Source organism: Sparus aurata, chromosome 2 (assembly GCF_900880675.1).
Source record: "Sparus aurata chromosome 2, fSpaAur1.1, whole genome shotgun sequence".
NCBI lineage: Eukaryota > Metazoa > Chordata > Actinopteri > Spariformes > Sparidae > Sparus > Sparus aurata.
In genome coordinates this window covers 11,190,465-11,214,876 of record NC_044188.1, presented here as the reverse complement: position 1 = coordinate 11,214,876, position 24,412 = coordinate 11,190,465, and the positions used below count along the sequence as shown (strand labels likewise).

The window sequence follows — 24,412 nt, the reverse complement described above, 5'->3', positions numbered from 1 at the left end:
TCTGACATGAATACGACAGAAGGGAGGGGAGAGACAGGCAAATGTCATGACGAAAATGTGACAAACTCTGCTGGAGAACTGCAAAATATGGTCTATAGCCTTCTTCTCATATCATAGATCATTGGAAGAATGGTATAATCCTACTGTAGATCACACGACAAGGGGCACTGAGCTGTTCTGGCAGCTCATGGTTGCTCAATCGAGACACTAAATGTTATTTAGGTTTTAAAATAGTGATAAAAATGTTCACGTGTTGTGGAAATATTACTCAGCAGAACTAAAAGGTCTGCAGGACAAAAAGTGGAAAATATCTTAGATTTTTAGTCACCTTTATAGATTTCGTCTGATTTCAGACAGAAACATGACAGTCTCCCCCCCCCCCCAAAAAAAACAGATGGGAGGGGAGAGATAGACACACATGAGAACATACACAAGCAATATTGCAAGTTGTTAGGCTTTGTCATAGATTATATTGCCAAGAGCTAGCAAAATCTAGGTCCAAATGTACCCCGAACTTGCTGCAAAATAGCGATAAAAATGTTCAGGCGTGTTGTGGAAACATTACTCAGCAGAACTAAAAGGTCTGCAGGACAAAAAGTGGAGAATATCTTTGATTTCTAGCCGCCTTTATAGATTTCCTCTGATTTCACACAGAAATGTAACAGTCTCCTTAAAACAGACGGGAGGGGAGGGACAGACACAAATGCCGGGACATGAGATGTGTTAATATGAGAACATACACAAGCAAAGTTGCAGGTTGTTTGGCTTTTCATAGATTATATTGCCAAGAGCTGCCCAAATCCAGGTCAACATGTACCCTGAACTGGTTGCAAAATAGCGATAAAAATGTTCAGACGTTTTGTGGAAACATTACTCAGCAGAACTAAAAGGTCTGCAGGACAAAAAGTGGAGAATATCTTTGATTTCAAGCCGCCTTTATAGATTTCTTCTGATTTCAAACAGAAACGTGACAGTCGCCTTAAAACAGACGGGAGGGGAGGGACAGACACAAATGCCAGGACATGAGATGTGTTAATATGAGTACATACACAAGCAAAGTTGCAGGTTGTTAGGCTTTTCATAGATTATATTGCCAAGAGCTGCCCAAATCCAGGTCAACATGTACCCTGAACTGGTTGCAAAATAGCGATAAAAATGTTCAGACGTTTTGTGGAAACATTACTCAGCAAAACTAAAAGGTCTGCAGGACAAAAAGTGGAGAGTATCTTTGATTTCTAGACGCCTTTATAGATTTCCTCTGATTTCAGACAGGAACATGACAGTCTCCAAAAAAAAAAAAAAAAAAAAAACACAGACAGGAGGGGTGGGGGAGAGAGACAGACAGACAAATGTCGAGACGAAAATGTGACAAATTCTGCTGAGGATTTGCTGAATATGGCTCCGAGGCTACAGCCGTGATAGATCACCTATATGTTTATCTCCCCCAGCCGCACGCAGCGGCCGGCGTCGAGCGCAGATCCGAGCTGATGTCGAGCAGCCAGAGGCACACAGGCGTTATGAATCCTCCTGTGGTCATGCATGTAGGAAAAAACAGGGGGAGTGAGTGTGAGGCAGCCTTATCAGCGGTAACCATGTGTGCGCAGTGGGCAGCGTGATGGAGCTGCATCCTCGTCCTCATCCTCACCCTCTCTCCCGGCCGTCGAGGAAAAAAAAGGGGGGGAAAGAAAGAAAGAAAGAAAGAAAGAAAGAAAGAAAAAAGCAGGCTAACTGTATTGTATCTGTCGCCACACCCATCATATACAGCCAGACAGTGAGAGCGGTTTAATGTCGGTGACAGTGACATGACAACAGCCGAGGGCTACGGGGTGAGCGACAGATGAGTCACACACATCCACCACCACCACCACATGCATCCATCCATCCATCCATCCTTCCGCGCCCCCTCCCTCCCCTCGTTTTTTTTCATGGCACATACAGTAAACATCTGCATGGTGCCGATATTGATACGATGACGGGATGAATGGATGATGGGGCGGTGATGGCACACGTGGGGGTGGGTGGGTGGTGTTGGTGGGGTGGGGGGAACAAGCTTTAAGGAGAGGTATTTAAAGATGTGGACACGTCTCTCCGTCAATGCGCATGATACTGCGGCTCCACTACTATGGCACGCTCCAACTCACCTTGAATCGGCGCACGGCCGCTCTCCTGTCATTCGGGTGCGGGGCCGTACGGAGAACCAATACACGCCCCAAAGCCTCAATCAGCAGCCAATCCGATGACAGTAGAGGCGGACCTGTGGCTGCATTCTCACACTTGGTTTCACTATGCGCTCGTAAAACGGCTCCGTCTACTACAAACGCGGCGGTGCAGGTGCTCTGTCTCTTCGGGAGAGGATGCGGATGGAAGGACGGGGGAGGGAAGGGATGAAGGGAAACGCCACGAGGAAAGAGAATAGGATATGAGAACGGGGCTTTTGCTAAAGAGACCGTGAGGTGCAAGGTCGAATATGAGAGATTGGTTGAACGGGGCACTTTGCGTGGTAATAGCTGGTCGGCAATAGTACTATGATTTGGTATGTGGCCACTCTGATAGCAAGTGTATTCAGCACCAGAGGAACGGCCGCTCAAGGTGAGTTGAAGTGCAATATATCTTGTGCCGCACATATTATTTCTGCTGTCTGCCTGTGTGTGCGCCTGCTGGTGCCTTTTTCCCCCTCATCGCATTGCATTTTTATTTAAATTTTTAATTGCATTATCTTCACATGAAAGAAGTGTGGTTGGCTGCCTTCATTCTTAACAAATGGCTGAACACCATCATCTGTCACGTGAAAGTTCAGTCCTGAAATGGCCCTGCATCATATGTGATAAATTCACATGTGGTGATTGGCCCATGACAAAGATGGCTTGATTGATGTGGCTGTGTATGTGTGTGTGTGGTGTCTGTGTGTGGTGTGGGTTTAGGCCCCGTGCTGTGATATATCCACAGTACAGTGTTTCTCGTTGTGGGTGATAAAACAACGAGCAAATTGGAGATAAGGTCCCTGCAGCCTGTAGAGGAGGGGAGATGTGTGCATTGTATCATAGCCAAGCAGTCCCATTTGAGTTCTCCAGAGAGGGGTGTGACCGTCTCAGCCCTCAAGATGGAAAAGTAACTAAATAATGCATTGCGCGTCAGATAAAATGCACTCATGAATGGATGGAGCCCTTTTCTCCCTGCATGCATGGGAATCATATGGCGAATTTCACACTGCACATGGACACGCTCACACTGCTGTGTGTGATGCACCGGTCACACACACACACACACACACACACACACAGGGCTTTGCAAGGGCTCGCCTTGATGCTTGCTCCCAGTATTTCATGAACTGTAGTCATTCCCGGAGCAACAAACTGCACAATATCCCTTTTGTTCTGATTTTTTTTTTTTCCTCAGCACTCTCAGTATTGACCCATGTACTTACTTAACCTTGCTTTTCCACCGGTGTCCAGATGAGGGAGACATGTGCCAAGCTGTCGCCTGGTAACTGATCCCAATGACCCCCGCATACCCAGTCAAAACTGGTCTGCTGCTGATGACAGCCAGGTCCGAGCTAAGCACTAATGTGGGAACTTCATCACGTTTGATTGTTTGGAAAAAAGCAGAAATTCTCCATTTCATGAAGGCATAGACGAGGCTTAATAATATCGACTCAGAGGTGTTGTCTGGCGTCGGCACCGCGCTGGATGTGATTTACTTTTGAATAGGCTTTACAGGCTGCAACCAGAGAGTCACAAATCACAACGCAGTCTGCTTGTGATTACAAATGAGAGCTACTGTGTCCCGGAATATGGTGTCTGAACCCAGTCTGGTGCCACAGAGAATCTCTGAAAATCATGTCAACTCATCTTTCAAGACAGCACACTAACCTCCTGTTAGACTTGAATGTTTTTTGGCACCAATCATGCAGTTTCAATGTCTTAAATTGTTATTTTCATGTATAAATTGTAGCATAGTCCATCGACAATCTGAGGAAAGACACGTGCAAGGTACCAATTAAGAAATATGCGCTAGAAAATAAGTATTTTTTAAAAAGAGAAACATTGATGAATCAGCTGGTTTGGTTTCCTCCCGAGAATTAGATGGGAAGATTGATGCCACTCTCACATCCGCCCGTTCAATCTGAAGCCACAACGAGCCGGTTAGCGTAGCTTAGCATAAAGACTGTAAACGAGGGGAAACAGCTAGCCCGGCCCTGTACAAATGTCAACCGAGCAGCATGTCTGTTTAGTATTAACACGTTCGTTGAATCCATAGTGTGAAAACGACTGGTTTGTGGTTTGAAGGGATGTTACTTGTGGGACTATTTCTCGGCGGGGAGCAGTGACTTCCTGGAGTCTTGTCGTCGCCTGGCAACCAGCAGAGTCTCCATGAAGTCACTCGTCCTGGGTCACAAAATGTTAGCTTTTTTTGCAGATTAAACATGGTAATTGGTGAGCTTTAGAGTAGTAGGCTAGCTGTCACCCCTTGTTTTCCAGTCTTTGTGCTTTCAGCAAGAAAATGAGGGAGTGTATCTCCCAAAATGTCCAACCTAAAGTAATGGGTATTTAAGTAAGCTGAAATCACAAAAGCTATACATGTCAGCTGTGTGTCACTCCTTCGTCAGAGCTGCTATGATCCCATCCTGCTGTATTCGATATCAAACCATTAAAATGGTGGTCCACACCCTGATCTGCCAATTAGAAAAAACACTATATGAAGAAAATTTGATGGGTTTTCCGTTGTCACACCTGAAGGTAAGAACACTGATAAAGTGGTTTAATTATTTTTTTCAGGGCCTCATGCATGAAAGATACTAATCAGATTACAAATGTACGGATGAACATCCATCAAAAAAGATGGTTTAAATATAACTGTCTCCAAAACATTCAGGAGAGACGAGTTTGCAGTAAGACACGGGCAGGATGCTTTAACATGTCCTTGTAGATTGATTAATAATACATCAACATGCATTGAGTAAAAACAGAATTCCACATTAAGGAGATGTTAGGATTTGGATGCAGGTGGCAGAAAAACAGTTTACAGTTACAAAGAAAGTCTGAAATAAAACATCACAATACTGAATTACCAAACACAATCAGATAATACTCTACAGTATCTTGGACATGAGTTGTTGTTAGGAGAAGAGTTGATGTGTTGAACTGTGGACAAACTCGTTGAACTCACAGTGGTCTGCACCTCGTTGTGTATATGGCGAACTTTTATTAGTAACAGCTGAAGACTTTATGAGAAAAGTGGACTCAGCAACCGTGATGTCGCTCTTAGTTTGTAGACTAACATGTTGAAGCTTTGAGTTTTGCATTACAGGGGTTGCCATCTTGTTTTTTTGAGTCAATCCAGCTCGTCCTTAGCAGAAAAACGACTATACAGGTTGACTTTCAATCCCACTTACTACAACCTATATTTGCGTTTATTGTTAATTTGGAGGAAGTCAGGTGATGGAATATAAAGAGTGTCAAAGTCTGCATAAGGAGCAGGTTTAGGTGGATGGTCTAGTCAAACAAACACTGGACTTTGACTGGTACGATGCAACAGTCACCCCGTTTTGGGAATCACTGGCAGTCGATCTGTTCAGGTCGTTCAGGTATGAGGATATGTTGGAGCGTCACAAGGTAGCCACTTCCTAAAGCATATCCTGGTTTGTCGTCTATTTTACTGTAATTTGGACCAAAACGTTCAAAATCTACATCATGCTGTTTTGATGAAGACTGTTGGGGAACTGTTTACTGAAGTAATAAATCAAGTAAGAAGTAGGCTTATTTTATCATAAGCCTACATAAAATTGTACCTCTTTTTGCAACCAGGAGTGGAGTCACCCCCTGCTTGCCTTTAGAATGAATGCAGCATTAAGGCACTTTAGCATTAGCTTCAGTCTGCATCCAGTTCTCTAATATAGTCTACGGTAACGGATCTGTGTTTGATGGCAAAAGAAAATCTAATTTAACATCAGTTTTGACGTTAGTGCTGTAAGATGTCATTAGGATTCATAGCGATCTAGTGTGTGGACTGTAACTGTCTGCAGGAACTATCCGATGATTAAAGGGAAAAAAGTGGAAAAAATAATTGCTCGTGAGCGTCATAGCTGCGCACTTGCATGCTGAGCTGTGTTCATAGAGAGTCTGTCTGACAAGCCGAGTCCCAGATGCATGAAATGTTTTCATCTTTAGGGGAAATTGAAAAACCTAAATGGGTCAAGTTTAGCTGGGATTATTTGTGGCTGGCAGGATGGTGCTGAAAGTGGAAGGTGAAGTCGCTCGACAGCATCCAGACACAAAATCTGATGGGTGTCAACATTTTTGTCAACAGGATGTCAACCATGTCGACTTTTGATTTATAAAGGGGTCGAACATCAAGTCTTTTGACATGTTGAAATGTTTACATGGTGATTGGTATGTTGTTGTTCTCATAACCGCCTCCATCTATGAATCAAGAATTTGCGTCTACGTGGCCAAGTATGAGCGTCATGTTGGCAGAGCAGCAGATTCAGTGTCTGACGATGTGTTCAGGCACATAATTAAGTGTAGGTCACTTGCATTTTGGCAGAGCCCAAAAGGAAGTCATTGTTAGGACACTTGTAAAACAGGAGAAAATTGACCTGAATCATTAAAATATGCGTTGGGTTGCGCTTGTGTGTCCATAAAAAAAATGGAATAAGAATGCATCTGTGACTGACACATTTTTGACACACTTCTTTTTCAGAAGATTGAGATTTTCATGACTGATTCTGATTTTTGATTCCAATTTTGGCCTGTCCCTTTCTTTCTAATTACTATAATAGACAGCCTATAAAAACCTTTTTGTAATGGAAAAATTTAATTGTTTGTCTCTACTTGTGAGACCATCGTCAGACAGACAACAGTGCTATTTTAATAACAGGCAGAGAGGCAGCCTCCAAATGAATCCACTGCTTTGGTGCTGGTGGGACGGAACATTTGATAATCATCATAAATTCATACATTAGTCAAACACTCCTGGAGGACTACCCATAAAAAGTTCTTAAAGTCAGACCCTTCCTCGCTCTATCATAAACCCGCTCTGCTGTGTTTTTTGTGTGTCAAACTCATGGATCTATGACTCAAACCAGCCTTCTGGATCTGATTTCTAAAACAATACGCCCCCACCAACGCACCTCATTGCGTTTTTTAAACACAAGGCTGTTTCCACTCTGAACGTGTGGTGAACAGCCTTGTTCTCTGCCCCCGATAAGTTCGCCTGCACCTTGTCAACAATCTCACGAATTTGGCAGTCCTCTTATTCGTTTGGCGAGCGCTGTAAGTGCTCGTTTTTTTTTCTGCAGCGAGCTGTTGTGTTAGCCTGTGGATTGGTTGTTTCATTAAAAAAAAATGAATTCAACTTGGGGATAAAAGCAAGATGAAAGTTTCTAGAGTGAATATCTAATCAGAAAAAAATGAATCACAAAATGAGTAAAGAAAAATAAACTTGATTACAAAAAGCCTTCAGAAGATGTAATTAGATGAGTTTACTTCATACTTCTGGACCCTTTTCTCCACCCAGTTACCTCTAAGTCAGTGTTTTTTCACAGAATAGCTCAGGTAGGAGCCATCAGTCACATTAAATGGACGGTCAGAGAAGTTTCCTTGTGCCAAGTGCCCATTGGGGAGGCAACATATGGACGGGGAGACTCGAGGTTAGTTCAACAAAGTCAACGGTGACTTGGCAACTGATCAAGGTGACGCGAGAGGGACGCTGATGGCAATACAGAAGTAATTAAATGTCATTGGCAAGTGTCGGGGAGTGGTATATTTGAAGGACTATTTTCAGCCTGAGTCACTGATGGCTCTCCTCTCAGGTCCTGTGCTGGGACTTGGTGTTTTTTAAGCGTTTGTTGAACTGGCTCGAGGCCAGATGGCATTCGTCTGTCATTCCCTTCCTGTGCGCTTCCTCCTTGATGTTCCACACGGATCTGGAGATCCCTCGTGAACCGTGGGCTTGGCACGCCTGTTCTCGTCGCTGGGTTCCTTCTGAAGGCGCGCTCCTTCAAAGACGGAGATATATAGTGGCAGACAGTATTTTGTGAAGGTGTCAGAGCTGCCAGTCACATATCTGAGGCCTCCCAGTAGTGCCGAGGCAGCGTCTGAAAGCCCTCCCACTGTGTCTGGAGTCTGTCTTCAGACTGCAGTTCAGAGAGACTGGGCTGTCTTCAGTTTTTGTCTGGATGTTGGAGCTGTCTGGGACATTGTGTGAGGCTGATTTCCATGAGATGGTGGAGGAAATGTTTTGACAGCAGTGTGTTAATTTGACAAACTCTGCTGCGTTCTCAAAAGTTTTAATGATATGAGTAAGGGGATGAGTTTGTCTGCCTTAAGGCAATCTAGTGATGCTTTATGTTGTGACTGCTTTTCTGTTTTTTGTTAAATATGATAATACAATCCTCAGACAGCGCCAGAATATACAGTTTAGTTGTCGTCAAGGATCTACTCTTTTCTGAGGAACAATCATAAGTCAATTTTGGTTGAATTTCTTCTTAAATATGATTGATGTTGATATATCACATTTGTCAATTTGACTGAAGTTGTTTGGCCCTCAACATCGATACAGTCAAAACCCTCATGACCCCTAAGAGGCACTGGCAGTATTTCAGTGTTTACAGCCTGATGATGGGCACTAAATGATATAGTGCCACAGGAGGATGGGGCTAAGAGTCGACTGATATGAGTTTTTCAGGGCAGATACTGATCCAGATTATTAGAAATCAATGAGACTAGAAATGTTGAACAACCTATGATGAACCAATAAAGTTTTCTCAAATTCTCAACATAAATACAATTTCCTGGTACTTTTCCTTATTATTTCCATTTTCTGCTACTTTACACTTCCTCTCCTCTACATTTATTCGATACATTTCGTTACTAGTTACTTTGCAGATTCAGCTTATTCAGTGTTTATAGGCTGTTTAATTGTGAAGTGTTACCAATCAGAAATTGTTGTGGGCGGGACATAGTGTGAGAGGATGTTGCATCAGAGCCAAAGTAGCACAGTTTTAAAGGTGTTTATATTATCGACAATCCGACAAGAAAACAGCGATAACCAGGAAACATGCTGAATATCAGCGCTGATAATTGTCCAGGCCGGGTAATTGGTCAACTCTAGTTGAGACAGTCTGATTTAAAAGCAGTGTCCACCGTGGGCTGTCTGCTCCGGGCAGTCAAACTGGATCAACATGGCCGCTCGCAGTTGCTAAACCTGTCTTCATTTTAGATCGGCAGCGCTTCATTTTGTGGGAATGGAGCGGGCAACGTGATGCCCTGTCTCTTGAAAAGCATTGCATCGCTGCCAGGATGCATTGCACAGCTGCAGTGCACAGAAATGATGGATCCCCTGGACACGTTGCCTTCAGTACTGCCAATATGAAAAAAGAGAACTTAAAGAATGAAGTTGGTTTTGATTGAATTCCTGGCCCGAGGTGTTTATGGATCTGACGTGCCGAAACTTTGTATTCTTGTATTTTTCAATGATTGTAGTCATATGGCCATTAATGCCCTGCAAATGTTTCTTCTTTCTTCCTTGTGAATATTTTTATGTGCCATCAAAATTAAAACACGTCACGTGACTCTTCTCCAGCTCCTCGTGCTGGAACGAGCTCCTGATGAAGGAGAAACAGCTGAAAAGTTGTGCATCTTTGTTTTTTTTTTATAAATGCATAATGAAGAGCAGATTAAATGCCAGAATTATAAAACAGTAACGGTTTTGAAGTGAATCAGGTGCACAGAGCAGTCAGGGAAACATGAAGCAGAAGTCATAAACTGCCACTGCCCTGGATTTGTTCTCTGCTGAGTACCTTGTGTTGCTACGCTGTTAGACTACTCACTATGAGTACATGCTGCTCTGTGCATGATGTACAACATGTTTCCTGTCCTGATTGTTACATTGAATGCTAAGTTGTGTAATTATTACGTCAATACATAAATGTTTCCAACCCAGAGAAATCTATTTAAAGTAATAGTGCGTTTCATTTGCTCGCCTGTCGCTATAACTTCCGGGTGAAACCCCAGTCGGTGAACATCACTAATCGTAAAGTGAATCAAACTTTACTACATTACCTTGTCCGCGAACTTAATCAGATAGATTCTCATCTGCATTGATGGTTGTTCAACAATGAATACAACAACTCCCATGATCCCACGCTACGTCACGACGTCAATAAACTACGTAGTTTGCTTTCATTATTTTGATTGAGAGAACACATACATTTAAATACAAGTAATACCACAATGTACAAACACTTAAAGTTGAAATCCTTAATTGAGAAAGCATCAGTATAGTATGAAGTAGGGGAGAACCAATTATTGACCCTGGGTGATTCTCAGCATTTTCTGATTATGGGCATCTTTGATTTTTCTGTCAGATTGCAGATGAAATGACCTAATTTAAAAATGTGCTACTGATTTAACATCCTCTCACACAATGCCCTGCCCACAGTAATATCTGATTATCACAACTAAACAGCCTATAATTGCTGAATAAGCTGAATCTGCAAAGAAACTAGTAAGTAAACGTAACTAAACTAAATCAGTGTTGTATTGGCAGCAAAAGGTGTCTATAGTATCAAAAGAGCCAAAGGTAAGTACTTTGTTTGTGAAATATTACTGATGCTTTAACACATGAGCCCCATTTTTGTTTCAATCTGTCAAGGTGGAGCTATTTTATATGCTACTTTGTATTACAATGATGGAAAGTATCACATTTAGATTGGTGATGAAATGTTTAATCAAAGATGTACCAGTATCTATAGCAGTGATATAAATGTAAGTTAACTAAAACGTTATAGTAGCCGTATAAAGCAGAGTATTCACAACAAGTACAAGCACCTCAGTAATTGTAAAATACAAAAACACAAGGTCGAGAGCTGAACCACCACGATGATGCAGCACAAAGCATTCATGCAGCTCAGTAACTACATTTAATAAAACCCCAATTCAGACCCCTTTTTACACTTTAAACTCTCAGTTGTCATTATTAATCTTCATTTTTTAGCAGCGGTCTGTCATTTCCCTTCTCACCTGCACTGTAAGTACGTGTATTTAACATATTTGGTTGACTGACGCTACAACTCGCCCGCCAAGCCGCTCTGAAATGATCCGGTCCGGCCGGTTCATCATTTTTCCCTGGCCGACAAACAGAACAACTTCATCTCTCTTATTCATATTTCTTGCTGCCGTACTTCCTCGCTCACAATCATAAGAGTAAAGCTTGGTAATGAGCTTAGGAGCGGGCCTGTGCTCAAGCTGTGGATGGCAGACTCTCAGTACTGGGCATGTGCCAGCTCTTTTCTGGTGGTGATGCCCCCCCCTTCCTCTCTCCCCCCACCGCCTCCTCTCACCTCTCCTCCTACCCTCAGCCGGTCCGGTCCCAGCGGAGTTTCCCTTTCAAACAAAGCCTGGAGCATTCTGGGAAAGCCAGTTTTTTCAGATCATGTGGTTCTGGTTGGACAGAGCTGCTCTCCCAGCCACTAGATCATCATCATCTCTCTGAAAGCGTGCGGCGCTGCTTGTAATAATAGAAGTGAAATATGAGACCGTGTTGATGTTACACTCACCGCAGGTCCAGTTATAGGATCTGTACACTGAAATCCATCCGTCTCATCACACAGCTGAGAGGAATACGTGTAGAGCTGCGATTGATCAGGCAGCCGAGCGATAAATTAACTTGATGATTAAAGGAGGATTCCGATGATTTAAACTGAGAGAGAAAACAATAGTCAGTCCTGCACGATAACGGGATTCAGCTTATTCTGTATAATGCAATTTACTGAAGTCAGTACTGATTCAGACTGGGAAGTTTTCTGTTAAAGTTTTGGCTTCATGGCATGTCTGAGACTCCCACAGAGAATTTTACTTGGGAAATTTAGCTTTTTCTGATATTGATATCCTTCTTCAGTGAAGCGTCAGTCACACTTTCAGAACATTATGTTGAAGCGTGCCAATCGAGGGAATTTGGGATCTTAGTACCATTTCGCATCTTGACAATACAAGTTATAAGTCCAAGAAACTGCAAAATAGTGGCTATTTATTTATCTTTCTCTTGTGTTTTACTTGCAGCCATAAGCCCAAGTAGGACTGCAGCTAGTAATTATTTTCATCGTCAATCCATCTGCTCGAATAGTGAATAGTTTTGTCTATATAAATGCCAGAAAAGTGTGAAAAGTACCCCATCACCGTTGAGCTGTTAAGTCTAAATCTGTAAAAGATCGAAGTCGAAGGTAGGAATGAAAACTACTACTATGCACACTGTAGTCAGCCATGGATGAAAATGTAAACGCAACATGGTAATGAAATAATAACTCTGTCGACCCATTTAGCAGCATCTAATTCTGCTTTTGATTGATTTCCAAATGGAAAAAACGCTGTTTGTTTGAGTATTATTTTGTAGAATTGTTATTAGTTAAAAAAAGTTTCTTTTAGAATTGATACTGAAAAAGTAGCTTACAGTGTTTAGGATTAGGGGTTTAGGCTAAGACACAAAGGCAATGATGCTCATAGTGCTAATGAGCTAAGACAGAATTACCATGGTAATAATAGACATTTTAAAACATGTATGCAGTTAACTATATAGGCCACGAAGTGATGCAAAAAAGCCATCTCAATATGCATAATAATTTTAATTGACTATTTTTGTCTTTCTTCAAAATACTATAAAGCACAGACTGACTCCATCTCGATCAAAAACACATTCTGTGCGTCTGAAAGGGACGTTTCACTGAATATGTTGTGACTCTCCTCTGTTTTGGGGAAACATTCATGCACCAGTCTAAGAAGTTCTTTGTTTCCAGAGAGAAGTGTTGAACCCACGCAGAGCTCACTCATGTCGTCTGAACTGCAGCTTGAGTGTTTATATACGAGACCGCCATACAGCAGAAAGAGGAAGTGAGTGAATGGGAATTATGTGGAAGCGGATACGTTGATTGGAAGATATGTGGAGCCCGGCGTCGCTCTGTGGACGCCTGAGCGGCTCACATGCGATACAGGAGCTCTGATCCTCTCACACTGTTGCTTATGATTTATTGATGCTAAATAAACAGCAGCTGTAATTAGACAAGCCACACGAAAGCACTAATAAGAGCTGTTAGCAGCAATATGCCTCTTTGTGTAATTAATTTAAAACACCTCGACTGAAGCATTTATAACTTATACTGAATTGTGGCCGGCAATGTCTGTGACTGAACCGCTCCTGCCAAAGATGTCCTATAAAGTGATGCACCTCTGGCAGCGCAGTGCCCGGCAATGTTGGTTCGCCCTTTGTGCCTTTGGCAAGCCGAGCCTGTTTCACACGCACACACACAAGCACACACACACACACACACGCACACACCTCCCTCTCTCGCTCTCCTTGCTGTGTGTTCGAGCAGGTGTCAGCACATCCATTGCATCCCTGACTGAGCATTGCTTGTCTGAGGAGGGAACTTTGCCATTAAAGAGGGCTAAATAATGAAGAGACCGAATCTATCTTGGATTGTTCCTGTACAGAAGTAAAAAGTAGAGACACTGAGGTCGTTGTCTTGTCTGCTGAATTACACCTTATGTGGACAGAAACCTATAGGCTGGACTGGATGATACCCTTTGGTCTACAGAATGTTACATCTGCAAAAACGGTGGAAAAGTAAAGGGACTTTTAATTGCAAGTCAACAGTTACCTGAAGAGATAGTAGACAGGATCCCTCAAAGACTGAACCCGGCCTATTCAGCTACTTCAGAAGAAGAAGGAGTAGGCTCTCAGTTTGACTTAAGCAGCCCGGGTAAAAACTTTTGAATTAAGCATTTTTGTGACCAGCAGAAGAAGAAACTAATGAATGAGCTAATTAGCCTACTAACAAAGTTATCAAATGGCCGGACTGAGGTTGTTTCAGGGCAGCATTGGGCTGCCAGTTGAACAGGTGGTCCAAATGGTGGATGAGTGAAAGATTGCTGATCAGGTCTGTGAATGTTTGGAGTTTGACAGCGATGGAAAGTGACAGAGAAGAAGAGTTAATGTATTTTATTATTCATTCATGTACACATTATGGTTTAGGTTGCTTCTAAACCCCTGTCCTCTGTCTGTTTCTATGTATTTCATGTCTCGTCCTTTGTCTGTGTTTGTGTACCGTACTCTCCCTCTGCACCAATAACAACAACAACAAAAAATGCATCCTCACAAATAAGCCACCGCGATCATCCATCATCTAGGTTTCTAATTTCTGACTCTGTAACTCGAGTTATTGCTTTTGTTTTTCATTACTGGTGATCAGATACAGAAGCCAAATCTAGCCGGGTGGTAAATGCAGTGGGAAACCGAACCGGCATCATCCGAAATCTGCCGGGCTGATGCAATTATACCCAGTTATACAGAAATTAGCATGTGTATGCAGGTTATTAAACGTGGGTGAACCTACTCCTCGCCGATTGCGAACGTTTGCCTTTCTGTTTCTGGTGTTTTCTGGTTTTCATGATGCCCCCCCCCCCCAGAAAACAGGGAACAGTAGAAAAGCAGCATGGAGGCGTTTTTTTTTTATAGCTTTTGCTTTATTTTCTCTTTAAACTCAATGCTGAATGCGGGATGTTCAAGTGGTGCTTCAACAGAGACGTATCGAACACTACTTACGTGCCAAATTCTGGAACTGCAGCATTACAAGAGTTGTCAGCCCAGTTGCCAGGATATTATTAACGTTTCTGCAAACCACAGTAGCATCCAGTATGTACCAAATGTGGCACATCACGTTCACATTATATGCTTTTAGCCTCTTTTCACATCAGTAGATGGAGGGTGTGGTGATGTTATTACAATAAGTCAGAGTCGAGTCGAGTCACACTGTTGGGTATTTGTAAGGACACCTGCAAACTTTTCCCGCTGTTTTTGTTGCTACCTAAACCAACTATTTTTCAAAGGAGAAGTTGGACCGTCTTCAACCGTGATCATGGCAATCGAAACAGGTTTTTTAAGTCAAACCATGATGTGTTCCTAACCCTAACCAACTGGTTGCACATCATTGAAACAAGAGAGAAACAGAAAATTGAGCTGCAACATAAAGACACATTCAGTTTTAACTTTTAACTTCAAGCGATCGTGTTGGCTGATACATAAGCCGATAAACGTTTGACTAAATGCCAATTGTACTCTTTCAACACAATCCACCAGCAACTGTACGATTCTTTAGTTTTCCATGTTATTTTTATAAGCGCGCTGTTCTTCTGCTCTGGTTAGGTTGAGGCACAACACCCACCAGGTTAGGGTTGGGAAGAGATCCTGTTTTGCCTTAAAATATCTGGCAAATGTCCCGACATGGCCTTAAAAAGATCGGGTGGTTTCAAGCTTATAATTGTTGAAACGCTGCCTAGGACCGTGGTTTCTCTCTTGTCCAGCGGTTATGCAACCACCATCTTCTCCACCCCCTGACATGAGAGTCAGCTCATATACATTTAATGGCCATTTTCACTGTCTGACTGTATATTCTGTTGTACTTTCAGTTCTGCACATTTGATTTTACAGACCAAGATTAACACAGATATATATACTGATACACACAGGCATGTCCCCACCACACACACACACACACACACACACACACTCAGGCCATTCTCTGATGTGACCTTCAGCACATGCAGGCTGGCATTCAATTACCGCCCTGTCAGTGGCCCATCCAGCCCAGTGGCTGCACGTCCTTGAGCTCCTCTCTCCAGCCTCCGTCCAGTCTATATTCCATTACATCCTCCACATCGGGAGCTCTGTCCGGCATAAAGCAGCGCTCATATCCTCCTCGCTGCGAGGCGCACACACACTTTGATGTATCCTTTACAAAATCTCTAACTGCAGTGAGCAATGGTCCTCCTCGCTCATTCGCTGAATCAAATCTGAGCACGGGGTAAATATTAGATTTTAGTTTTACTGGGTGAAATATTGCGCTGCTGTTGGCCCGCACCGGAACATCTGAGCACTGCTCATCTAAAACTGTGTCTCACTGAACTCCATCAGTTTTGGTATTTGTCCACAATTTTGTTCAGCGCGTTATCGGACGTCATTACTGTCAAAACATTTCGCCGGCTCTGCTCTGCGTGATTATTGCCCCAAAATTGCCTCCAGTACTGTACGAATCTGAGATCATTACGGAAAGTACAGTGTGGTGTGCTTTTCATGCAGGAGCCATTTTCAGCCACAGCCACTCAAAAAAAACACTCCAAGTTAAAATTCTTCTGCAGATTTAAACCCTGCACTCCCCCGATGATTCATGCCCCGGACTGCAGCTGTTTATTGACCATCAACAGATGTTTTTATTGGTTCCTGGTATTGTTTCATCACATCAGTTAACATTTTCCTTTGGCTGTTTCACTCACTTCTTGCTTTCTCTGTTCGCATGTGCTTAATAATCAATTAATGTCATATACCAAAAGTTGCCCAGCCTGCATGGTCTGACAAACATTACAAAGAGCATTAGTATATTGATATTATGAGAGTGAAGTGACAAATACAGTACATCCCCATACATGTCAAACAATTACAAACCGGATACGAGCACAGTCCTGCTCATTAGAAGTACCGTAACGTCAAACATAAAGCGTCCTCCGATACTGCTGGTGAGCATTTAACATCAACTGAGCTTAATGAAACACTTTACAAAAGAAGTTACTATTACAGATGTTGACTGAACAAAAGTTGAAGTGACCATAACAAATCAGCTCTTGCATCTTTTGGCGACTTTCAAAAGGCTTTTGACCGGCTCAATAGAGATCTGCTTCCCTTTAACCCAGGTGGGAGATTTTGATGTGTTCAGTGACTGGTTTGCATTTTTCCTTTTGCAATAACTCATGCATATCTCTTCAGATAGACAGTATATGCTCGGGTGACATCAAATTGTGTGTTTCATTATATGCAGATGATGTAATGTTATAATTCAGTCGAAATCTGGCCAACATAAGATGTTAAATGTGGTTAGTTTGTGGCGTTACAACTGGACACAGATATGGGTGGTATGTTCAGGAATGTATGCTAGCAGACATAAATCCTTAAGTTTTTGTCTTGATAAATGTATGACCTACAAGGTTAGAATTGGGTCTGTTGTTGACTCTGCTGGTCGAGCTCCAGGATCAGTAATTAACAAACTGAACATTATAAATACGTATACCTAACTTTACAATGCATGTGTGTCTCCTGTACTGAATTAGGCTTCAGGAATCTGAATTTTTAGACACCATTCGATTCCACATCTCAAAATGGCAGGAGCTTGAATAAATAAGAAGCTCTCCTTGGGCAAAAGAGCCTTACTTGAAGAGTGTGAACATGTTGTATATCCACAGGAAGTCATTTTGTTGTTATTCTGCTTTTTATTAAAGATGGAAGAAGATGTTCAGTTGCACAGCTGAGAGTCAGTATCCTCTGGACGTTGATGTTGGTCGATTTGAAATATTCAGGAGGAAAAGCAACTGTGTGAGCTGTTTGATTTGGGAAAAGTTAGAAATGAATCCCATTATCTTAGTCTTAGATACTGTAGTCTTAAATATGTTTATTAAATTGTATATTTCACTTTTTTTCTGACATGTTGTGGGCCAAATGATTAATCAGCAGATTAATCAACAATAAATAACTGACCAACTCACTGTTGCCACCACCTGTTTAACCTCTGCCAAGCAATGAGGAATTACCCCTCCTGTATTTTGCTTTTGTACATGAAGTGCCTGCCGTATAGATGATTTATCTGACAGGTGACTGAATTGTTACCCTTCAGGAATTCATGATCATGGCAGTAAATCCACCATATGCCGAGGGAGGATATATAAAACATATTGGTCTTCTGGATTTATTAGCTGTCTGATTTATGCAGATCTGACTCGACAGATTTTCTACCTGTGCGACTTCGGTTGACATTTACGGTGCCCAAGCAATCATCTCTTAACTATATCGATCCCTTTATCGCTACAGTTCTTTCTATTTGGAAGATCTTGAGCATGGACTCTTGTATAACATTTATGTCTTGTTGAGAGCATAAATATTTTCCCTGAATAAGCCCCCATAAACCCTACTGGGTCACTGTGTCTCCATTAAGGAAATGAAAAAGGCACAGGCAGTGACCAAGCCTATGCTGATTGTCCCCTCATGAGGATCCCATAAAGGAATCGGAGAATTATTAGCCCTTCAATATATTATCGCAAGTCTTTAAAGTCTTTTCTCTAAGACACGCTCCCAACGCCACCGCGATCCAAAAATAAAAAGCCAGCCTGAAACCCGAGCCAGGAAAACTTCTGCAACCTGAACTGTCTGCAGAGAAAACAATGGATTTCAGCAGCATTCAGCGGCAGGTTTTGAGCCTGTGCTTCATGTCAAGTGACTCTACTTACTCAAACCAAACAATGTGTCCAGTGTGTTTCATTATGGATGGGAGCCTGTTCTCTGTTTTCTTCTGAAAGCCATACAGCGCAAGTGCTGGACCCATAAGCAAAGACAGAAGACACTTGACGTCTCTGTCATCCAACACATCTGGTCAGGTACGCGAGTGTTTCCTCAACATCTACAACAGTTAGTTGGTCCTGGACTCACCTTCTCTCAGACTGCTGAGTGCTGAGATGCATCATAGGATATTTGAGCTTGAGTTAGAGTGACAAAACTTTACAAAACATACAAATATACAGCACACAATAGTTCACATAAGCAGATATTAAGTGTTCCCTGATGCAGTCATTCTGTTTTTCTGCTGATGTATATTCAGTGGCTAATTTATCGGTTTTGCCAGGGCTGCCGACAGGAGGGGAACACCGGGTCAGTTGTCCCGGGCCCTGTGTCATGGGAGGGCCAAGAGAAAGCACCGTATCTGTTTTGAATGGCCTTTGGATGTCATCATGTCTTAGGCACAAGCAGGACTATTGGCGGGCCTGGGTCTAGTGCTTATAAAAATGCCGTTAATGTCATTTTTTAAGCAGTGAGATGTAATTAAAAATGTAAATATACAGTAAAAAAGTGGAGAGGGACGCTAATTATGAAGCGACAGCCAGAAAACGTATACTAGATTAGTTTATTTTAGCCGAAAGAGTGAAAATGGGAAGAGAGCTAGCTTGGCGCTGTCCAAAGGCATCGAAATGACCTCTAAAGCGCACTCATTTGACATAATACAACTCAACAAGTTGCAGTTTTACAGGGATTTAATGACTTTTCCTTTGACTTCTGTTGTCTGTTGCCAGCCTTTAGGTCAGGCAAGCTAACAGACTGCTAGCTGTAGCTTCTTATTTATCCCACACATGTACTTTTTTACATTTGTTCAAATCCATCAAACCAAAAAGTCAGAATTTGATAGAAATGAGGCAAGCTAGCTGTTTCCCCCCCTGCTGCTATTTATGCTATGCTAGGCTAAATGGCTGCTGTAGCCTTATGTTTCACTGATGGGCGGCAACAGTGTTAATCTGCAATACAAACTGAGTGGACTATTCAAAAGAGCATTTAACAAGAAAAATTCAGAGCATATGCCTGAACACAAACCCCTGCACAGGGCGCCGAAAGGAGTTATTATAATCTTTTTTAAAGGTGTTATAAATGAGGCGGCAATGGAGCGTGTTCAGGTGTGAATTTCAGGCTTGTTGCAAGCTTGAAAGGATTAGTTTAGCAGATTTCTGATTTTGTTGTGCTCATAACTGGATGGGACAGGTTTCCTCAGAAGCGCATTTAAAGGTTGTGGCTTGTACAGGTTGCAGGTCAGAGCGTCGGGTCTGCAAAAAAAAAGCTCTCTGAAACAATTTTCTCTCGTCCTGTTCAGACTCAGCTGGATGCATTTTGACGCGCTGAGCTGTTCCTGATCAAACATGACTCCCCCTCAGTTTCATTTTAATGAAAAATGCTGCTTTATTACCAGCATGATTTAGATTAATCAAATCAAATTAGTGCTTGTAGTTTTGTTCTTTTCTTTGATGTACAGCCTCTTTGGCTTATAGTTGTCAATCAGCTCCACTGCTTGTAACGTTCAGGGGCCTGTTTGTCGGGTATTAACCCTGTTTTAGGTCAGCGCGCACACTCGTGCAGCTTTTTGCATTCTCGTGCTGGTCATGTGCGGGTCATTGAGTCATGCACATGCGTTTGATATGCAGCAAGGAGTAGCTGTTTCTCCCTTCCTAACAAAGAGGCACATTAGCAAAAGCAGATTCCAGGACTGAGGCTCGTAACTGGCAGACCACATCTCCACTTTTAAAAAGTGTAATTTGATTAAATCTGCTCTGTTTCAGTCCAGAATCTGTGCCGGCTGAAACGAATAAAGTGGATTAACTCTGTCACAGGATGATGCAGATTAAACTGGTAACCACAATCACTAAGTGATGCATATGGGCCTGTAGGGATGGAGGTTTATTTTTCAGACAGAAGAATGGGGGGAAAATATTTTGGGTTTTAAATTCCTGAGTGCAGAGGTGAAAAGGCAACGCGTTGGCAGTGCCGATAGTGGGACACGGAGCAGAGATAGTAACACTCGTGCTGCTCGAGCCCCAAAGTCCTGATGTTATTTGTTCTTCTTCTAAAAAAAATCAGCCCTGCTAATGCAAATGATGCTGCTAATAAGAGCGTTAAGTTATGCAGCTGGTGTTTCTCCGGAGTGATACGTCAGCATGTCTGTTGATCCCTGAAGTGATTTCCCCCCAGGACGAGGGCGGGTAGTCAGGCTCGCTCTGACGGTGGAGATACAGCCGGTTCAATGAAAGCGGGGGTGGCAGCTGGAGAAAATCCATTCCCAGAGTGAGCGTTCTGCAGAGGCAGGTATGCCGACCTTTCAGTCATCTGATAGGTCAACGCTCGGCAGCGTGCCTGGACATTCGTGGCTGAACGCCAGGCCTGGTGGTGCTCATAGTAAAGCTTATCTGAGCAGCAGCCAGCGATGATCAATGGAACCCCTTGGCAGCTCGTTTATAGTACAGTATGGCACAACCACAGAACACTTCACCAACAGATGCAGGTGACAGATGACGATGGGCTCTTCTGTGGGGAGATGAGGAACAAGAGAGGGTCTACCCATGGACAGCCATGTATATGTAGGCCGTCTTGTGATTAATCGATTGCCCTTAACTTCCAACCAATTATTGTTTGTAAATCAGTCTCGGATGACTATGAGAAAACACCCCTCTTTCGTAGTAAACGTCTCCTCCTTCTTGCTTGCAGGTGCCCACGGAGTGAGAGAGGAGCCCCGGTTTGTGACGGCGCGCGCCGGAGAGAGCGTGATCCTGGGGTGCGACGTGTCCCCTCCCCTGGACGGCCAGCAGCCTCCCTATGTGGTGGAGTGGTTCAAGTTTGGAGTGCCTATTCCCTTCTTCATCAACTTCCGCTTCTACCCTCCTCATGTGGATCCAGAGTACACAGGTATGATGTCTGTAGATGTGGCAAAGACGCAGCAAAGTAATCCAACTCTGACCGGAATACAGAGACATTGTTTTACCTGAAACAGATTCAGAGTTTCCCGCTTTTTAATGAACGCGCGTTTGTATCCTGGCAAGAATCAGGATCAAGAGCTTCTTTAGTTGCCAAGTACAGTAAATCCGCCGGACTTTGTTTGGTTCACACTGCTGCAGATACAAAGTTGACAACAGACTTTCACTGTACATGATGATAAAAGAGTGAAGGACGTCATCATATCAGAACAAAAGGAGGAGTAAATAATGATGATTTCCTATCTATAACGCACAAATAAAGTGATCACAGTATGTTTTAGAGTTTTAAGAACGGATGATATCACAAATCGCAGTTCCGTTCGACAGGATAATCGTTACATTACTGAGCATGCACCACGGATGTTTTCATCTGAATGTGTGATAAGTATTCCGTTGCCAGGTACATTCAAAGGAGTAAGAATCCTGGAGCTCTTCAGAAAAAAAGACTGACTTTCTCTTCCAGCATGACAGCTAACCATTAGTGCTCTGACAGGTTGTGTCAGAGAGAGCCGCAAGCGTCATCCGCCATGACTCATAGGCTAGCAACAGCCTTGACGACACATTGATTGATTGACCACATGCAGACATGTTACTGTGGAAGTCAGACTCATGGTGCATTGTTTCATTAGATATTGGTGAGGTGATGAGTGGGACAGAACACGATAAATGTCCGAGTGAGCACTGAAAACAAGCAAAATGTTATCAGAAAATCTTTTTATTTATTTTTTTGAATTATTATTTTTTAAGGAATACACCCAGTGTGTCTACGGAAACTGAACACAAAACATTTCAGGAAGAAAACTTGCAGAGATGCAAAAAAAACTAAAGGATTCCTGTTGTACTCTTAACATTCTTATTATTAGCGTATTAAGACTAGTAGTAATGTGTAGTGTAGTAATTGTTCAGGACAGTCTATGTGAAAGACGGTGGCCTACAGATTACTTACAGAATTAAAGCTGATGCAACTTTTTGGGGTAGATACACTAATGCGCTTCCAAATTGTAAAATGTACGGTATATATGAAGCTACAGTCAGCAGCTGGTTAGCTCAGTGTGGGATTAAGATGAGAAACAAAGAGACACAACTAGCTGCCCACCTGCACCTCTAAAGCTCACTAATTAACACATCATTACTCGCTTGTTTAATCCGTGTTAATTAGTGAGCTTAAGAGGTGCTGGTAGGTGGATTTTGTTACGTTTGACCAGAGCTGGGCTAGCTGTTTTCCAGTCTTCATGCTAAGCTAAACCGTTAACAGGCTGTGGCTTCATATTTATGATACGGAACATGAGAGCTGGTGTCGATCTTCTGATATTAATCGCACAGAATGTTGAACTGTTCCTTTAAAGTATAGGAAAGATTGCAGAGTTTATAATTTTTCATCAGCAGTTGCATTGTGTATCTTGACCAATAGTTCCCCTTCAGAGAGTCTTGAATAGCTTAAATCGCTCTGTAAACATTTCTGTTATTATACAGGATATAGATTTCCCTCTTCCTGACCTAATTATGAGCCTCTGGCTGGGACCGGAGCCATACTGCTTCGTACGCATACCTCCCAATCCTATTTCACTGAGAAGATTGACCTGCAATTTCAGCCTGATCCACGTCATTTCCTTCATTCCCCTCAGAATGACACTTCAGCTGTCGAGGCTTTAGGTCTAACACATGGCACAGTACACTGAAGCCTGTAAGTCTTAAGAGAGAGACTTGGCTGTCTTTTTGCAAACCGTTCTAGTTCTTTAACTGTACTTCTTTCTGTTCTAACATGGCGTTCGAGGGCTGCGTAGGGGCATCTGCTGCCTGTGTGTGCATATAGGGAAATAACTGTGTCTCAGCAATTTATGACTGCATTGTACATACATTCTTTCCTACACACTCTGGTGACAATGCAACACAGAGCGCGGACAGTATAGAGTCAACACAGTGTATTAAAACAACCCCACATGCTGTAAATGTAGAAGCAGTGGTCACCAGAAAGTACCCATAACCAGCAAATGAATGGCGTTTAATGGAAAAATGACTGTCCTTATTTATTAAACCTGCATTAATTTATTTATATTCCTCATCCCACCCTCGTTGATTTAAATGGGGTGGACAAAATGATCTAAACACATCGTTGTAACATCCTCTCTGAAACAGTTTCAACAAAAAACAAACATCATAACCGTCTTGTAAACAGGATTTAGTTTTAGTTTTTAGCTAGATGAACCCAATGAACTTAAAACTTTGTGTATCCTTAGAAGCCCCATGATTAAAGTTTAGCTGTCAACTAAAATACTAATCAATCTAGTCATTTTAAATAATTGTGGTTTCTTTACTGTAAACTGAGTATCTTGGGGTTGTGGACAGAACAACACACTTAATCACTTTGTGCTTGAGCCAAACATTGATAAACATTTTCACCATTTTCTGACATTTGATAGACCAAACATTAATTGATTAATTGAGAAAACCAACAGTGAAAAATAATCACAAGTTTCATTCCTCCTTTAATTTACGTCTATTATACTAACTCTCTTTAAGCTCTGTTTTTGGTCTCCACCACCTCCCGACTCTTTAGCTGCTAAATGCTCCACTATGTTCAGTGCTGGACCAGGTAGCACAGTGAGTTTTTTTCAGCCTTTTCACTTAAGCAGCTGCCGCTTGACTGAACGAAAAAACAACAATGAACAAGTACAGTCAAAAACATCTTTGAATGGATACAAATAATTACGAATATTTGAAACAGTTTCAATTCTGTCTTCTTTCCAACACTTTTTTCTGAATCACTTCATCTAAAGAGAAACAAATGTGTCTAATGTTTACTACAGTGTTTCTGCTGCAAGAGAAGAAAAGTTGTAGGTTATATGGTTATATTTTCATAAATATCTAAAATGTTATGCAGGTAATGTACTGTCAGTCTGGTTTTGTATAAAAGTTAGAAATTCCAGCAACATGACAACATAACAGTGAATTCAAAGATCTCCAAAGACGAATGATAATTCTTTGTTGACCATTGACCACCACTGATTCATTCTCAACATAAAAACTTCATTATA

General features: G+C 42.2%; 1 protein-coding gene across 4 annotated transcripts in view; it reads left to right on the top strand.

Annotated features, from left to right (window-relative positions):
* The first annotated feature begins 2,086 nt into the window (after window positions 1-2,086).
* The window catches only part of igsf9ba (immunoglobulin superfamily, member 9Ba), a 73,300-nt gene continuing 50,974 nt past the window's right edge, over window positions 2,087-24,412 (top strand). For 3 of the 4 annotated variants that reach the window (XM_030392437.1, XM_030392439.1, XM_030392444.1), the window contains exons 1-2: window positions 2,087-2,589; window positions 21,112-21,309. In XM_030392437.1, the coding sequence (XP_030248297.1) occupies window positions 2,526-2,589; window positions 21,112-21,309 (262 nt within the window). In that variant the 5' untranslated portion in view covers window positions 2,087-2,525. The remainder of the gene's footprint in view (window positions 2,590-21,111; window positions 21,310-24,412) is intronic. The other variant, XM_030392438.1, reaches the window with a different exon arrangement.